The sequence below is a fragment of the Condylura cristata genome, unplaced genomic scaffold (assembly GCF_000260355.1).
Source record: "Condylura cristata isolate star-nosed mole 26May11 unplaced genomic scaffold, ConCri1.0 scaffold00011, whole genome shotgun sequence".
NCBI lineage: Eukaryota > Metazoa > Chordata > Mammalia > Eulipotyphla > Talpidae > Condylura > Condylura cristata.
The window spans coordinates 50,192,776-50,210,766 of record NW_004567112.1 but is presented as its reverse complement, the minus strand read 5'-3'; the positions used below and the strand labels follow the sequence as shown (position 1 = coordinate 50,210,766).

At 33.8% G+C, this 17,991-nt stretch overlaps 1 protein-coding gene across 1 annotated transcript in view; it reads right to left on the bottom strand.

Annotated features, from left to right (window-relative positions):
* PCDH15 (protocadherin-related 15) overlaps positions 1-17,991 on the bottom strand; it is a 565,802-nt gene that overhangs the window by 254,163 nt on the left and 293,648 nt on the right. Inside the window, exon 8 of the mRNA XM_004681080.1 lies at positions 658-864. Coding sequence (XP_004681137.1) covers positions 658-864 — 207 coding nt within the window. The remainder of the gene's footprint in view (positions 1-657; positions 865-17,991) is intronic.

The window sequence follows — 17,991 nt, the reverse complement described above, 5'->3', positions numbered from 1 at the left end:
CATGATTTTTGATATTTATTTTATGAATGCATTGTTTTTTCTCCATCAATAGTTATATAAATAACTTTCAACCCTTATTAATAGTGAAACATTGCTCTAGTGGTATGTAGCAAACTCCAAATAAAACATTTACTTTCTTCCTTATGCTAAATATCTGTAAAGTAAAAAAAAAAACAAAACAAAACAAAAAAACGGTTTCTATATTTGAACACACTTTTAAAAAATATACAGGGGAACCAAATTAGGGATCAAGGAAAAAAATCAAAATAAGCAGGTAACTATAAATTGGAGAAATTCAGCAGTGGAGGGGGAGGGATAAAGTTAAAACAGGAAGTAAAAGAGCAAAAGAGACTAGGGTAATGGTTTACAGGTGACCTGGTGTTGGGAATTTTAGGAACTTCATCTGAGAGGAGAAATCAAACATTGTACAAAAAAAGAACAATGATTTAAAAATATATTTATAGATAGATAAATTTATATATCTATTTATATATTTATATATCTATCTATATATATATATAAAATTCATGACATGGAATTGAAATAAAAAGACACTCATACTTTTACATCTAACATAACCATGTCTTTGTAATCTTTCCTATTCATATAACAAGAAATGTGTTAAGAAAATAAGAGAAAAATATATGCATAACTTACATCTTCTATATCTTTGTCCAGAGCTACAATTCTTAGAGGTGTGGTCAAATTGAGACTGTCAGAAATGGTTGCTCCCACTGGTGCAGATTCTAGGATATACCCTTGATAGCTAGGCATTGTGAAATATGGACTCTGATTATTCTCATCCAGGATTTCAATATGTAGGCTGGCAAAGGCAGGAAGAGGGTGGCCATTGTCCTGTTCAGCCTAGAAAGGATAAAATAATATTAAAATAGGTTATGTGGTCATTTTGAATTGTTTTACTCGCTATTTATAAGGATTCTCTTTTGAACTGATATCAGTGCGAGGTAACTCCTATATATTTAAAAGGACATAAGACGATATAAATAAGGAAATGAAAGAAAATCCAGACAGGTCTAGATTCCTTCATGTTGTCTTCTTCAACACAGTATAAACTTAAGGAAAAAAGTTACTGCAACTAATGTGTCATTGCCTACTGCTAAAGAAAACAATGCTTATACAGTTAGAAAATTGAAAAGGCATTTAAGTGAATTGCTTTAAAAAAATTAAATAAAAATGGAGAGAAAACATAACTCCACGCATTTTTTTCTTATTTGGGCAAACTTCCATGCCAGTTCACTGTACCCTGATGTTTAAATCCACAAATAATTTCTAATTTATTTTAACACTTTGTTGCCCATGACAAGTCATCAAAAGCATCATGTAAAGAAATGCTATAACAAATGAAATATTTATAGTAGCTTTGGAATTACAAATATTTACAAAAGTGTTATTCAAGTAAAATCGCTAACTATGCATTAAGGATATTTTTTCCTCCACTTCAGTTTAAAAAATCTTCGCTAAAATTTACATTTTCTAGAAAGTCCCCAGATGCTGTGAATAGGGAAGCACTGACACTTGAATTTCTGTTTTTTTAAATGCATATATCACATAAAATTCAAAAGTTTTATTTATATAACTATTGATTTCTAGGGATTCTTCAAAGGCTGTAAGAGAAATAATACAAAAGCATATATGTTTATTAAAACAGTTTCAAATTCTGTCATATATATGCATATAGTTAGCATATATATGTACATTATACACACACATATATTGGCACAGAAAAACTGGGGTGTAGGCCAGAGATGCAGTGGGTGAGAGGAATCACCAGACAGTGGGGAACAGACCAGGAGGGTCTGCTGAAATACACTGCTGAGGGGAGCAGCCAGCAAGGCAGGAGAGGTCTGCAGTGACATTTGGATTAGCTGCTTGACTGAGGGATGAATTCAGGCCATGGTGGTGATAGTGTGATAGCACTGAGACTTAACCCCTAGGCGACCAGGGAGTCCCCCAGCATACATTTTATTGACAATTTTCTTCCATGGTAGGACAGTTGCATTTTAAAATAGACTCAGAGTAAAAATTAATATTTAATATTAAATCTTGTAGTGACTTCCTAGATGAATTAGTGAGATTTTGGCAATGAAAGTTTCAATGTAGTTCAGATAACTATCTCGAATTGTTCAAAACAGAGGCTAGAACTTGGCCACTGGAAGATTATTTTTCACTTTCTTCTGACTGTGACCACACTTTAATATATTAGGAGTATAGGTAACAAGTCACCATGATTAGTAGTGACTTTTTACTCCCCCAAAATCACAATATACTTTTACTTCATATTATTATTAATATTGTAGATGTTTTGAAATATCACTAGACTGAATATTAATTTAATTAAATTGAATAAACCCATTGTGATTTTTATATAAAGCAGTGATTAATAAACTGCTTATCTTTAATATATTTTTAGTAATTTGATAAGGCTTTCAATATAATAGATTATCTTTGTAATGATGTCTAGTTAATTTTAAACATTTAAATTTTTATTTGAGAACAGATTTCCAAAGTGGTTCAATGCATAAAATGTTTATGAGCCCCTTCTCTGCACTGAAGAGAATAAAATTGAAATATGTACCCCTTCTGGAATAATACATCCTTCTCTCCACATAGCCATATTGCTCCTTAAACTATTAGTATGGAAAACTCTTTTTGTTGGCAGCTGTTGTGACTAATCTGTGCTGAGCCATGGTTGTTCTGCCAGGTGTTCCCTCTGTCACATACAATGGACTTTCTGGACAAGGCTGGCTAGGGTGAGAGCTTACTCTCTCTCATTAAAAATAACATATTCACTTAAATTGGCCCATGTAATGTTCCAACCCAATGACCTTGATTTGATAAAAATCCAATCAGCTCACATATGCTATTCATTCTAAACAGGACTTTCCTCATTTTATTTTTTATCTAATGATTTAATATGCTAGATATACCAACAATGATATGAAAAGTCACACAAATCTCATAATTCATGGCCTTAATTCAATAAATATACACAATTATACAGCTTCTGAATGGTAATAGGAAAAAAAACACAAAAATGTGTGTGATGATGCATGAAAGGTATAGCTTACATTTAGTTTCATATATTGTTAATTTATATTGTATGCTATGAGAACAGGAAAAATATTATTTTTATGAAGAAAACAAAATGTGCCAGTAAAATAGAAATGAAATTCAAGTTAGAGCTATGCAAACAATCCAATCCCCCTTACCTTTAAAATTAGCATGCAAAAGTACCGCCCAGTTCCTGGAATTCCAGGATCAATATCCAACTCTTTGTTCTTTGCCTTTTATTACATTTCATATCTAACCCATGAGTAACTTTGATCATCTTCAAAATGTATGCAATAACTAATTACTTCTAATCTCCTACTGTGCTACCACCTTGATACAAACTTCCATTGTTTGTCATCTGGATCATTTTAATACATCTATCAAGCTCTATCCTTATCAAAGCTCATTTCAAGATTGCAGCTCTGTGATTTTGTTGAGTAACAGCTAGATCATGCTACCTTGCTCATTAAAATCCCTAACTATTTCCAATTTATCACAGGCCATACATGATCTGATCTCACATTTTTATCACATAGTTTTCCTTCTCAATCAACACACTATCCAGAATGCCTTTTTGATGTTCAACCAAAACAATGCATATTCTAGCGTCAGAAAGTTAATAGTGACCGTGGCCTCTATTCTAAATGCTTTGCACGAATGGAACAAATACCTTTTTCTATATAACCCACATTGATCACCTCATTTATATACCCACACTATAATTCCTAATGCATTTTCTATTTTACAGCACTTAATACATAAAACATTCCATAATTTGTATACTTACTTTGTTGTTTATTTATTGTCAGAATTCTTCCATGAGAATATTAACTTTCAAGAAATAAAGGCTATGCAAACTTGTGTGTTAATGCTGGTTTTAAAACTTATAACAAGTCCCTGGCATAGAGTAGACCATTAATGAATATTGAGTGGGAAAAAAAAGTGAATCCACTTTTGGTAGTGAAGTCACACATTACAACAAAAGCAAACAATTCAGCTGTGAAAGTTGACTTAAAGAGAGCCACCCATGCCTCTCTCTTCCTATCTACATCCAATCACTTCACCACCCCTGCGAGACCCTTACCCTCCCTGAGTCTAGGATAACTGTGTAATACAATATACTCAAAATACTTACAAATATGCTTATATGGAAATGCCTTGCTCAGTGAAAGTTAGCTGTATTGTTATTTAAAATGGGTTTACTAATAGCCCTTTTGAAAATAGGTCATTCAAAACATAGAAAATAGACTTTCCTTCACAACAAAGTCTTTTCCCAGAAACAAATGCTATCAAGGATGTTTAGAAAAGGGAACTCTTCTGCAGACTGGTTTAACCCTTACAAAAAGCCATAAGGAAGTGGCTTCCATAAAAGCAGATCTACCATATGATCCAGTAATTCCACTCGTAGGCATCTACCTGAAAATTTCAGAAACACTAATTTGAAAGGAAACCTACACTGATGTTTATGTCAGCATAATTTGTTAGAGCCAAATAATGGAAAGGATGAAAATGTCCCCAAACTAGTGAGTGGATCAAGAACATATGATATAAATGCACAATGGATTACTACTCAGCAATCAACAAAGATAAACTCTTGCTAGTTTTGGCAACAGGGAGGGAGCCGGAATGGGATTTTTCTAAGTGAAATAAACTAGAAGTTACTGTCACTAATATTGCAGAATAGGGAGAAACCAAACTAAGCTTTTGTCAGTGAACACAAGCTTAAAAACAAACCCTTGGAAGATGGCATCCAGAGGAGGTGAGGGAGCGGTAAGAACAAACAGGAAAGGAATCATGATGGACTATGATGGTGGATTAGCGGTGTTCGGGCAGTAGATACACTACAGTAGCAATACCTGAATGGGATTTCCAAAATTACCTCAACTGAAGATAAATAAATGTAATAAACAAACAATAGTTTACAGAAAATACTTTGCTTCAGGTAATGGATAGGAAAAGATTGATTTTCTTAATGCATAATTTTAGTTCCCATCTCATTTGATAACATATAATTAATGTACTTCATATGACAAAAAAAAAAAAATCCCAAGTCAGTAAACTTAAGCTGAAAATGTTCCCTATCAATGTAGTTATTTATGGTCTTGTTTTGTTTAAACATTAATGTTATTATTACTAAAACACTGAAACCACATTTTAGTCTTTATACACATTTACATTTCCCTGTACTATATTTAAAAATAAAAATCAATCTTTTTTTGTGAAGTCAATTCCTTTTCTTTATAAACACATACCTTTATTAGTATGTATATTAGTGTGTGTGTGTGTGTATATATACATATATATATGTATAATTTATATTAGTGTGTATATATGTTCCACAAAAAATTATATTTTTCTTCAGGCTATATACCACAGTAGTAATACCTGATATGTGAATACCAAACTTAAATCAATTAAAAATGGATTTGAATATTATATTGTTCCACTATTAAATATATGTATATGTAATGTTTTATATATACATATATAACATTATACACATGTACATGTGTGTGGGTATAGACATATAACAAAGTATACATATAATTATGTTGCTTTTAGAAGGGTCATTGTGGTTGATAGGAAAATCTAAAATAAGAATACTCACAAATCTAGTCATTCATATGATTGAGGACATTCCTGGATTCCATCTGATACCAGTAAGTTTTCTAATGAAGGTTTTTTTACTAATACGGGATTCTAAGATAGGGGTATTCATGTATCGATGTGGACCTATAAATTTAATCTCTCATTTCATCATACCCTGATGAAAATAATATTGAATGTTGTGTGATAGAAAAGTATAACAGCAATAATGATGGCGACTATAATGATGTGGGAAAAAAACAACAACAAAAAGATCTTCATTTAACCTTATGCTAATTTTTTCAAGTGTAACTTTTGCAAAAAGTGAGTTAAATAAAAGGTGGCAAAATTAACTATATGCTAAAGTAAAATCATCTTGTGGCAGCAATACAGACTTCGCTGAAAGTAACTATTTTTACTTCACTTTTATCTTAATGTTTATAACTTAAAAAGGGAACAGCTGCCTAAGAAGGGCTAAGAAAAAAGACTTTACTATATACTGGTTATTAGGACCTAGACAATGCATTATATAACACTGATGTAAAGGAAACATAGGTAACAACATTCTGAATGAAACAGTGTTACCAATAATTGGCATAGTATGTACATACTTATATAATTTAATTTTCTTCACTTCCACTGCACTTTTCTTAGATAACACACCCTTGCTAACTTCCTCTTAAAGACTTCAATATACAAGTCTTCAATATGCAAATGATACAATTTTTAAAGATTGCTCTTCCTAGCAAATTTCTGGCTAGTTATTTATCTTCCTAGGAAGCTGATTCTGAAAAACTGGCAGTCTTATCTAGCTACTGAAGCTTCAAACATAGCTCTCGATTCCTTCATTGCACATTTTAACTTCCACTCCTCAGTAGACAATGGAAGAGTGTTTACTTTGGGGACTTCTAGTGGAGGCTTAAATTATACTCAGATTCATTTTTTATTAGGATTATATTCAATTAACATTCCTTGTTAACTTAGATAATTAAATATATTTTGTTAACCTTTCAACATTAACAATATTATTACTTCATAAATTTCAAATAGCCTGATATTTAGAAATGTTTGTCTTGATATTCAAAGGGATGTCTTTGAAAGCTAATATTCATAAAAGCCTCAAAGTTTCCTTATATTAAAATAATACATGCACAAAGTTCTTTCACAATTACATCATTGTGGAGCATACACAAAATTAGCCACTTTTTAAAAACGGGTGGGTGTGTAAAATTCTTAAGATACTTAAAAATATAAAAAAGTTAGTCCAATTATACTTGTATTTGTGTATATAAAAGCAAAGCCAGTTATATTGCTGGGATCAGGTAGTGGGGTTCTTGAACATGTGTGAGTGGTTGGGAGTTGAAACAGTGACAAGCATCTGGGATATTTTATTTTTTGTTACTATATAACTAACTGGGTGCTTTACTCTGTCAAAACTCAGCTAGTTGTTCACTTTTATGTGAGTAAGTAGTATCAAAAAATGTTACTAAAATAATGTTATGAACTTGGATTCTCCAACCAGTACACAAGGTTATTCCTTCCTTTCCCACAACTACCTACAGTTTATGATCACTCAAGTCCAAATGCTACAGGAATAATGGCTTATCTAGGAAGTGACTTTAAAAAAAAATTAGTAAGATACTCAAGTATTACAGATGTCTGCCTTTTCAAATATGTTTACTAATTAAAAGCAGCCTATAAAGGCAGACACAGTCCTTTTCCACCATTGTTTCTCAAAGACTATGATTTCTAAATCTCTACCTCACCAATGCTTTCTCACCTGAAGTACAGAGGATTCCTGGGGTTTATTTATGCTCACTGTTCATTCGTTTGTATGTATCCTTAGTGATATTTTAACTTTACTCTGCATAGCCAGACTTCTACATGATTTTAGTGTACGGCTAGCTCTCAAACTTTAGTGTGCTGGAAATCACCTGGCAACACATACCAGAGACTAGAATCCTGACATCTACTTTCCACAAACACATATTGCACATGACCTTGATACTTTTAGTCAATGGTCCCTTGGAAATCAACTGTGTCAGGTATTTTGAGTTCTTCAGAAGGGCTTGAAGACAGCTATTACACACAGAGAACAAAAATCTAAGTTGAACAACTTAGGTCATCTTTTCTCTATCTTCTTATATAATTATATGATTGTTACTGGTTTTCAACTTTAAACAGTTTCAAATTTCAGTTTGACCCTGAGGTTTGGAAATAAGAGAGTGGATCTCTTACTTAGCAATAGATTTCTCCATAACATCCTGCTTATAGCATGAAAACTGTGCTAGTATTTTGGGAACAAGCCCCGGTCACTAGGCTCTGTTCTATGTACATATATTTTTCTTTTGGAATGAGTTAGGGAGCAACAGCTATAATAAGTCAGTATTCATTATATTCATTAGGTCAGAGATCATATTAATTGTACCAACTAATTAATAATTAAAATTAAACATATCATCTCACTTTCTACCCCTTTCCATGAAATTATATTGCTTTAAAACATTCAGGAACTTTCTTTATTGAAATCTTAATACGCTAAAAATTAAATAACGAATTGAGAATTTGGTAGCATATCTATTGATGATAGTTATTAGAACATCTGTGAACTCAGACTCATCCAAAAAATCAAAAAGGAAGGAAAACTACCAAATACTTTCTATGAAGCCAACATCACACAAAACCAAAACCTAACAAAGAAAACACACAGATAACTTCAGACCAACCTCCCTAATGAATACCAATGCAAAAATCCTCAACAAAATCTGAGCCAACAGAATCTAACAATTCATTAAAAGAATAATATACCATGACCAACGGAGCTTTATCCCAGGAACACAAGGATAGTTCAACACCAGAAAATCAATTAATGTAACCACATCAAATGACAGAAAAATAAAAACCACATAATCGTATCAATAGATGTGGAGAAGGCATTTGACAAAGTTCAGCACACATTTAAGTTTAAGGCCCTCGAAATCCTTGGAGTAGAAGGAACATTCCTCAACATGATAAAAGTCATATATGACAAACCCACTGCCAATATTATCTTCAATGGAGAAAAGCTGAAAGCCTTTCTGTTGAGATCAGCAACAAGACAAGGGTATCCACTATCACCAATGCTCTTCAACATGACATTGGAAATTCTAGCCAGAGCAATATGGCAGGAAAAAGGCATACAAGGAATCCAAATAGAGATAGAAGTAAAACTGTCCTTATTTGCAGACAATATGTTAATTTATATGGAAAACCCTAAAAACTCCACAGAGAAACTAATCAAAACCATCAACAGTTGAGCAAGGTAGCAGGATATAAAATCAACACACAAAAGTCAGAGGGTTACCTATACACAAACAACCAATCAGAAGAAGAAGAAAAAAACAATCCCTTTTTCAATTACAAAAAGAATCAAATATCTTGGAATCAACCTAACAAAAGAGGTAAAAGACCTATACAAAAAAAAAAAAAAATTTACAAAGCACTGTTAAAAGAAATACAAGAAGATACCATGAAATGGGAAGACATCCCCTGCCCATGGATCAGGAGAATTAACATCATCAAAATGGCCATCCTACCATAAGTGATACATAGATTTAATGCCATCCCAATAAGTCTCAATAACATTCTTCAAAGAAATAGAAAAAATATTGATGAGATTCATACAAAACAACAAAAAACCCCAAATAGCCAAAACTCTCATGACTAGAAAGAAAAAGAATGGAGGCATTACAATCCCAAACTTCAAGCTATACTACAAAGGCATGATAATCAACACTGCATGGTACTGGAATAAGAACAGACATACAGACCGGTGGATTCGGATAGAAAACCCAGTTATAAACCCACAGGTTTATGGACAGCTAATCTTTGATAAAGGAGCAAAGAAGATACAATGGACCAAAGAAAGTTTGTTCAGCAAGTGGTGCTGGGAAAACTGGGAAGCTACATGCAAAAAAATGAAACTAGATCACTACCTCACACCATACACAAAAATGAACTTGAAGTGGATTAAAGACCTAGATATAAGAATGGAAACCATAAAATACCTGGAAGCAAAGATGGGCAAAACAGTACAACACATACACTTTGAAGATACAGCACCCAATGCAATGATAGTGAAGGCAAGGATAAGTAGATGGGACTACATCAGTTAAAGCGACATTACAAAAAAAACCCAAAAAAACCAGACATCCCACTGAATGGGAAAAAATTTTTCTCACACAAAACTAGTGATAAAGGATTGATCACAAAGATATACAAAGAAATGATGAAACTCAACAAAAAATAAACAACCCCATGAGAAAATAGGCAGAAGAGATAAAAAGACACTTCTCCAAAGAGGAAATGCAGATGACCAACAAGTATATGAATAAAAATGTTCAAAATCACTTGTAGTAAGGGAAATGAAAATTAAAACCACAATGAGATAACACCTCACCCCAGTGAGAATGGCACATCTTCAAACAATTAGCAACAACAAATGTTGGTGAGGATGTGGAGAAAAAAGAACTCTCCTGGACTGCTGGTGGGAATGCAAACTAGCACAACCACTATGGAAAACTGTTTGGAGGTTCCTCAAACTGCTAAACCTGGAGCTTCCCAAAGATACCCATATTCCCATGTTTACTGCTGCCTTATTTACAATTGGAAAGACATGGAACCAGCCAAAATGCCCAAAAGTGGATGACTGGATTAAAAAGATGTGGTGCATATACACATGGAATATTTTTCAGCAACCAAAAAAGCAAAAACACAAAAACATCAAACACATGTGACACAAGTTATGCAACCTCTGTGGACAGGTACAGTACGGATGGAGGGGAAATGCTCTGAAAAATCAGACTTTCCATGCTAACTTATGTTATGACCTCCCTTTTTTGTATAATCATGATATCAAAGTATTCTGAGCAACCTTCAGCTTACAATTGGATTGCCTCAACCTCACAATGTGCTACCTGGCCCTGACAAGCAAGTACTGCACCAGTGTGAGAAGTTCCTCTTGAAGTCAAAAATGATTTGACAATTGGCTGATTAATAAAAACAAATGGCTGTTACTGCCAAGTCTCTCTCACTGCCAGAGAGGAAAACCCAAACCTTATCACCCTACTGTCTCACATAGCCTTCAATTCAGTTTCTAAGAACCACTCAAACTTCCTACTACCTAGTCTTTAGATATGGAAATTAACCCAAGTAGCCTATTCAGAGCTAATCAGGTTTTCTACCATCTAGACTTCAAGAAAAGTCACTTAAACTTTCTAACAAGTTTTTCAAAGTACCTTACCATAATTTGATTTACAAGAAATTTCCTCTTCCTGTCCTCACTTTACCCCTTAGGATGTCTCTATGAGAATGAAAGCCGTTAAGTAATAGATAATGGTTAAGTAATAGATAATGTTTAAGGGACTTTATTTTGGTGAATCTTCACTGTGGTAAATATAGTAATATTAGTTTTAAACTTTGTCAATCTGTGTACCTATTTTAACCTTAATAGATTGATTTTAAAAATGTTACAATCTCAACTAAAGGTCAAAACAACCCCAGACTATTCATAGAAAAAAGGTGATTGTGATCTCAGTTCATTTCATATGCTAATGTCATCCCTCTGCCTGCTTGAAATGTATAAAATAAACCTCTGCTGAAGGCAGAGCAGGAAGACTTGCACCCAACTCCCATTCCCTTGTCTTCCTTGTGCCGCTCTCCTTTTTTCCCCCTTTTCCCCTTTTTCTAGGAATCTCTGCTCACCGATGCAGTTCCTACCTTGAGACTCTGCCTGTCCCCAATAATCCATGATTGGGGACAAAGAGTCTCCGACACACATGCCCTTTGCAGCAACATGGATGGTGCTGAAAAAGATCATGCTTAGTGAAATAAGACAGAAAGAAAAGGAAAAATACTCATAGCAGGAGTATAAAAGACCAGGTGAGAAAATAACAGTAATAATGAACAGCTATACACCAGAGACATTTTATGGGGTTGAGTAGGGGAGTGGGATCAAAAAACAGTGGGGGGAGGGAAATGCACTGGACTATGGTGATGGCACAGAGGTGATTTAGTAATGGGATGCCCATGGGGATTACAACTGAGATGGAACAAGGCACAAAATGATGTCAAAATAAACATGTTATTAAAAAAAAATATGTGAACTTATAAAACCATAACATATCAAATCAAATACAAAGGATTATATTGTGTATTTCACAACTAACTTGCTTATAACATAAATCCAACAAAAGCATACATTTCTAGTTGGAAATATATTATTTTGACAAAAATATACTTACTATACAGAATATATAAAACACACACCAAAGTGTCTATAACATGGCAAAAATAATATTGAAAAGCCTTAACTAGGGAATATTTTTAATAAAATGAAGTTCATACTATCTTCATTTGTAGAATATAATATGCCTCTTGTTTATAACTTATTGCAATGGAAATATGAATTCACAAAGCTACTATATAACTTTCAATAATAAAAACCATTTTTCTTAAAGTTTGAGATATGAATTGACATGAGAATGATTAAAGCAATTTTGAATGATTTCAAGAAGAAAAACAGTCACACTGGATAAAAGCACAAATTTAGAAAATCCCCACTAGTCACAGATATCTCAGACTATTTGAGTAATGCTTAAAACTAGGGTATCATCTTGACTATATTTAGCAAGGCTGACCACAGACAAAACTGTGATAGTAATGAAGTAAGAGCACTTTTCTGAAAATTTCAGCTCTTATTTTACTCCCAATTTTTATTTTTGTCTTGTTTTTCACTGAAGAACCAGCAAAGCAGTTTTGACCTATGTTAGTTTCTGATTCCTTTTCCACACATTTCTTTACACTGGGAGAAAAGCTCACAAAAATTCTTTCTACTAGTTGGGTGATTGAAATAGTCTATCTTGGAACATTTATGTTTCAACAAATTCTGAACTTATTTAAAACAAAAATCAGACTTCATATGGATTATTTTTTTACCACCTGGAAGGTAGTGAGGGGGGAATTTAATGTTTCTCTTCTTATTCATCTGATCTTGAGCAGAGAAATAATGAATAGACCTTTTGTCCTATAAGTTTTTAGATATGTACATTTACTGTTAATACTAACCAAAAAGCCTGTGAAGAAAACTCACTTGAAAGCAATCCTGTAGGAGATTTAAGGTAGTATGTGACGTGTGAAACAATGTGTAGGTAGAGAGATAGCAAGCACTGCCCAGAAAGTGGCTTTTGTTCCTACATTTTATATTTCAATTTGTTATAAGACCTTTGCAGACAAGAGAACCCTGCCAAAATCTTGTGATCTGACAAAAATGGATAAATTGTTCTCTTTCTTCCAAAAAGTTGTAGGTCACCTTGTGAAAAGGAAAAGAGGCTAAGTAAAATATCACCTCTGTGTATCTTCTGTCAGCTTGTACTTTTGGACAGCCACAGATAACTGCTGGATTACACAACAATAGGAGGCAAGAGAATACCATGTCTTCTTTCCATGTATTAATTTTCATAACAAGTACAATCGTACATTAATGCAAGCTAACATTTAGGAAATTTAGGAATAAAAGAGGAAATCAAAGGGTACAGTGTTCTTTTTGAGAAAACAAAAACAATAGCTTGTGTGATTATTAAATTTTTAAAAATTGGAAAATAAAATTAAGATAACATTTTAGTAAATGTATCAAATATGCCAATGGATTTCCAAAAGTATATTTTTATTAATAACTCTATGGAGAGACCACTGTTATATTCCTAATAAGAACTAATTCCTGAGCATAATATATAAGTTTGGATAATGTAAAATGTGCAAAGACCTTTCACTCTATAATGGGCTCAATCTTCTTTGGATTGGGACCATGGAAGTAAGCTTATTTTTTATTGTCCTGATGAATGAAGATGTGGCTATATGTGGGTGTTTCTTCTATCAATAGGAGTCCATACAAACAGTAAGTAAGCTATAACTTTTGTCTTTTGTACTGTGGCAAGACATATCACTTCTGATTTCTCTTTTCTTTTATTAACCCGCTGTCACTGAAAGTCTCCTATTCAATACTTCATAGGTGGGAGGACGTAACATTCTTCTCTATTTTTCATGTTGAGAAACTGATCATACTCATGCTAAAGCAAAAATAATAACTATATGTCATAATTTCCTCAACAAATCTAGTGAATTCTAGCCGTTCTTTCATTTCATAAAAAATCCATTCTTTTTTATTTTAAGAAGTGATAGCTGATGATCTGTAAATTCTTACTCTGATCTTTCATACTGACAAAGGTCTCAATTGGAAACTATCATAGGAAGCAAATAGTTAAGTATTATAAAGCTAGATGAGTAACATATTTTTTGTATATTTTAGCAATAGCTTATTGTCAAATTAGAGACACAGATGGTATGAGTAGGATGTAAGGAAAATAGATTAAGGTTTGAAAGATTGCTTGATGAGATGATGTATGAGGATGAGATCTAGGGAACAGCAGTGGGCTTGGAGAGATCCAAGAGAAATTTCAGAGGCATCCAGACAGGGCTTGAAAAGTGAGGGATATATGAGGAACTGGAATGGGCCGGGTGACTTTCTATGTAACATAATTAACCAAAAGAGAGAAGCAAGAGTAGAAGACATGTGGCTATGAAAGGCTGTATTTAGTTTATTATATGCTGTGTGAAACTGACCTATAATAGTATATAAATTTCAAATGTATATCATTAAAAGTAACAACTCTATATACAACACTTTATCTTAGCCAAAAAGCTGAGAAGCAATAATATTTGTATATACTGTAGTAAGTTCACCACTAAAAATACAGCCTTGGCTTGACACAATTGCAAACTATTAGGAGTAGTTATATAGCCAGTAACTGTAAATGTGAATACAGAAACCATAAGGGAAATAAGTCTAAATGCATAATTTCCACATTTGTGATTTCCTTGAGGCAAATTTTTCATACATTTCTCTTTGTTCAATGTCAAGCAAAATGTCAGGAACTTAATAAGCACACAGAAAGAATTTGGCAAACTGAAAACTAGCAAATTCCATATCCCTTGAGAACAGGTTTTCCCTGATCCAGGTTTTCCACTGAAACCCTGTGACTTAATATGTGATTGGCATCATTATTCAAATGAAGCTAACTATTTTGTAGAGGCTTGCATTTGAGATGCACAAGTATAGTCAAGTGTAGCAGTAACTGTTCTCTTAAGCCTCTATACTTGCTCAAATACTGTTGTCCCATAATTCTCAAATTGCTAAAACAAAATAACTTGTTAAGAGAACTGACATATCAGCACTATCTAAGCTGATTGGTTGCAAGTCAATGGCTCATTTTACTGTAAAAGTTTTTACTTTTTTAAACAAGTTGATTTTTTAAACTACATTCATAAGTAGCTTTAAAATATGTCTTAAAATAATCTGATGTTTTTCATATATTGAATTTACTTCAAATGTTTATTGAACTTTTCTTATTCTAAACAGAAACACCAAGATAAAGCTGTATCAAATACACGATTACACATTTATGCATTTACGTATAGTGAAGATGTAGGTATCTATCCAGAATTTTTAAGTGACTTACAACATCAGGAAAAAAAAAATTATTACAAATACTTAACAAGCACCTTCTATGCATGTACATAGGGTGGGCTGCAGTGTAAATAACTATGTCTTAATCAGCTACCCTGTATAGGTCAGGAGAAAATAAAAAAAAAAAAACACAAATTCAAAGCAGCATTCAAGGAGGGGCTTCCTATCAATTGCCATGCCTTTCCAGAGGAAATACATGCTTAGTATCTTAAGCATTAATGATACATCAATGTGAGTTACTGAAACTTCAGTGCAAATTAGACTGTGAATAAGAAAATGAAGAATGATAACAACAGAGGAACCATATCTAAATGCTTGCAAGCGAGAAAGATCTTGGAGGGAACTGCAAATGGTTTATTCTGAACAGGAACATGAAATATGAAGGATGACTGATTAGATCTTTAAGTTAATATAAAGCCTTTGAATGAGATGAAAGGAAAGTAAATAGTCTGTTAGAAAGTGTAAGTAGGTCTATGAATAACAACATGAAAATTAAAGGGCTTGAGATAAAACACAAATAGGATTGAAAGATTGAAAGATGGTAAACTATCAATACTTTCCTTAATCTGTTATTGGAGACCTTCAAACAAAATGAAGCTTCAATAAAGTAAAAAAAAAAAAAAAAAGAATTTGAAAGACTACAGAGAACCTATCAGATTGTAATATATTAATGGGTCACTATACAAAACCCTACACCCAGCCATTAATCGAGTAGGTGGCACAAGATTAATACGGTTGTTTACTATATCAACTAAAACAATTTCAAAATACTTTACTTAAAATAAGTTGGATAGCTTTTCTTTCTTCTTTATAGAAATTTCAAGGTAAAACTAGTGCATTTGGAATATAAAATGTATTTTCATATTTCCATCTCATAGATGCTTTTTGCTTATTTCGATTGTAATTTTTTTTTTTAGATTTATTTGTTTATACTTACATAACTGGGACACAGGCCAGAGGTGCAGGGGGTGAGAGGACTCACCAGAAACAGAGTGGGCAGCAGAACAGGCACACTGGCTGAAATACACTGCAGAGGGCAGCAGCAGGGGAGATAGGAGAAGTCTGCTGTGGGTCACCTCCCTGACCAGAGAGGTGTGCTGCAGTGGCTATGGACAGCTTCACAGTGCTGTGCTTTTGTCTTCTGAGCAAACAGGAGGGCCCACTACTGTGATCATTTTAACTTTTCAACTAAATTACAACATTTTTGAGACTGAAAGAGGTGTTTTGATTAGTTTTATAAGAATTGCAGGGCCCTCCCTGGTGGCACAGTGGGTTAAAGCGCAGCACTGAGAAACTAAAGCCACTTCTGCATGAGTTCGATTCCCGCCTGCCCCAGAGGTGACAACATGGCGGGCAGACCTCTCCTGACCCGCCCGCTGCTCCCCTCAGCAGTGTACTTTGTAGATCTGCCTGTTCTGCTCCCCACTCTGTCTCTGGTGAAGCCTCTCGCCACCCCTGAGCCTCTGGCCTGTACCCCAGTTCTGTATACACAAATAAATAAATCTTAAAAAAAAGAAAAAAAGAATTGCAGGGATAAACATGAACTTCTCTGGACGTACCAAATTTATGATTCTTATTCAAATTGCATATTTTATTTAAAGTATGGTTAACATCATTGCAATTATTTCAAATTCATACTAGATTTTTAAAATGATACAATATTTCCTCTTTTAAAGATTTTATGCATACAAGAACTGGGGTATATGACAGGTGTGGTGGGTGAGAGATACACCAGCGAAAGAGAATGGGGAGCAGAACAGGCATCTGTACTGAAATACACTGCTGAGAGGAACATAGGGCAAGGCAAGGGAGGTCTGCTGTGTCATGTGGGTCAGCTCCCTGGCCAGATGAACTCATGCTGAAGTGGCTGGGATAGCTTGATAGCACTGAGATTTAAGCCCTGAGCCAAGATTGGAAGACCTGCTATCTCTTTTAAATGAAGTGCTTTAAGCATTTAATTTTCTAAACTTGATTCCATTGTAGGAAGCCCAGAAATTAACCCACAGAATTATGACAAATAATCTTTGACAAAGGAACAAAGAATATTCAATGGAACAAAGATAGTTTGTTCAATAAGTGGTGTTGGAAAAACTGGACAGATACATGCAAAAGAATGAAACTAGACTACTGCCTCACACTATGCACAAAAAAAAAAAAACAGCTCAAAATGGATTAAAATATTAGACTTATTAGACTTAAGAGTGGTAACCATAAAATATATAGAATAAAATATAGGCAAAACACTACATGACATACATATCAGTAACATCATTTAAAGACACATCACCTAAAACAAAGAAAATGAAGGAAAAGATAAACAGCTAGAATTACATAAAATTAAATACCTTCTGTACAATGAAAGTGATACTAGCCAAAACAGAGATGCCCCATTGATTGGGAGAAAATTTTTGCATAAAATATTAATTACATGGGACAGTTCATGAAGATCTACGGAGAGCTAATGAAGCTCATTAAAGCAGACTAAACCCAACTTAAAAAATGAGCAAAAGAGCTAAATATATATTTTTCTAAAGAGTAAATGCAAATGGACAACAGGCTTATTAAAAAATGTTCAACATCCAGGGCCCTCCCTGGCGGCACAGCAGGTTAAAGCACAGCCCTAAGAATCTAAAGTCGCTTCCACATGAGTTCGATTCACGCCTGCTCCGGAGGTGACCACATGGTGCGGCAGACCTCTCCTGACCCGCCCACTGCTCCCCTCAGCAGTGTACTTCATCGATCTGCCTGTTCTGCTCCCCACTCTGTCTCTG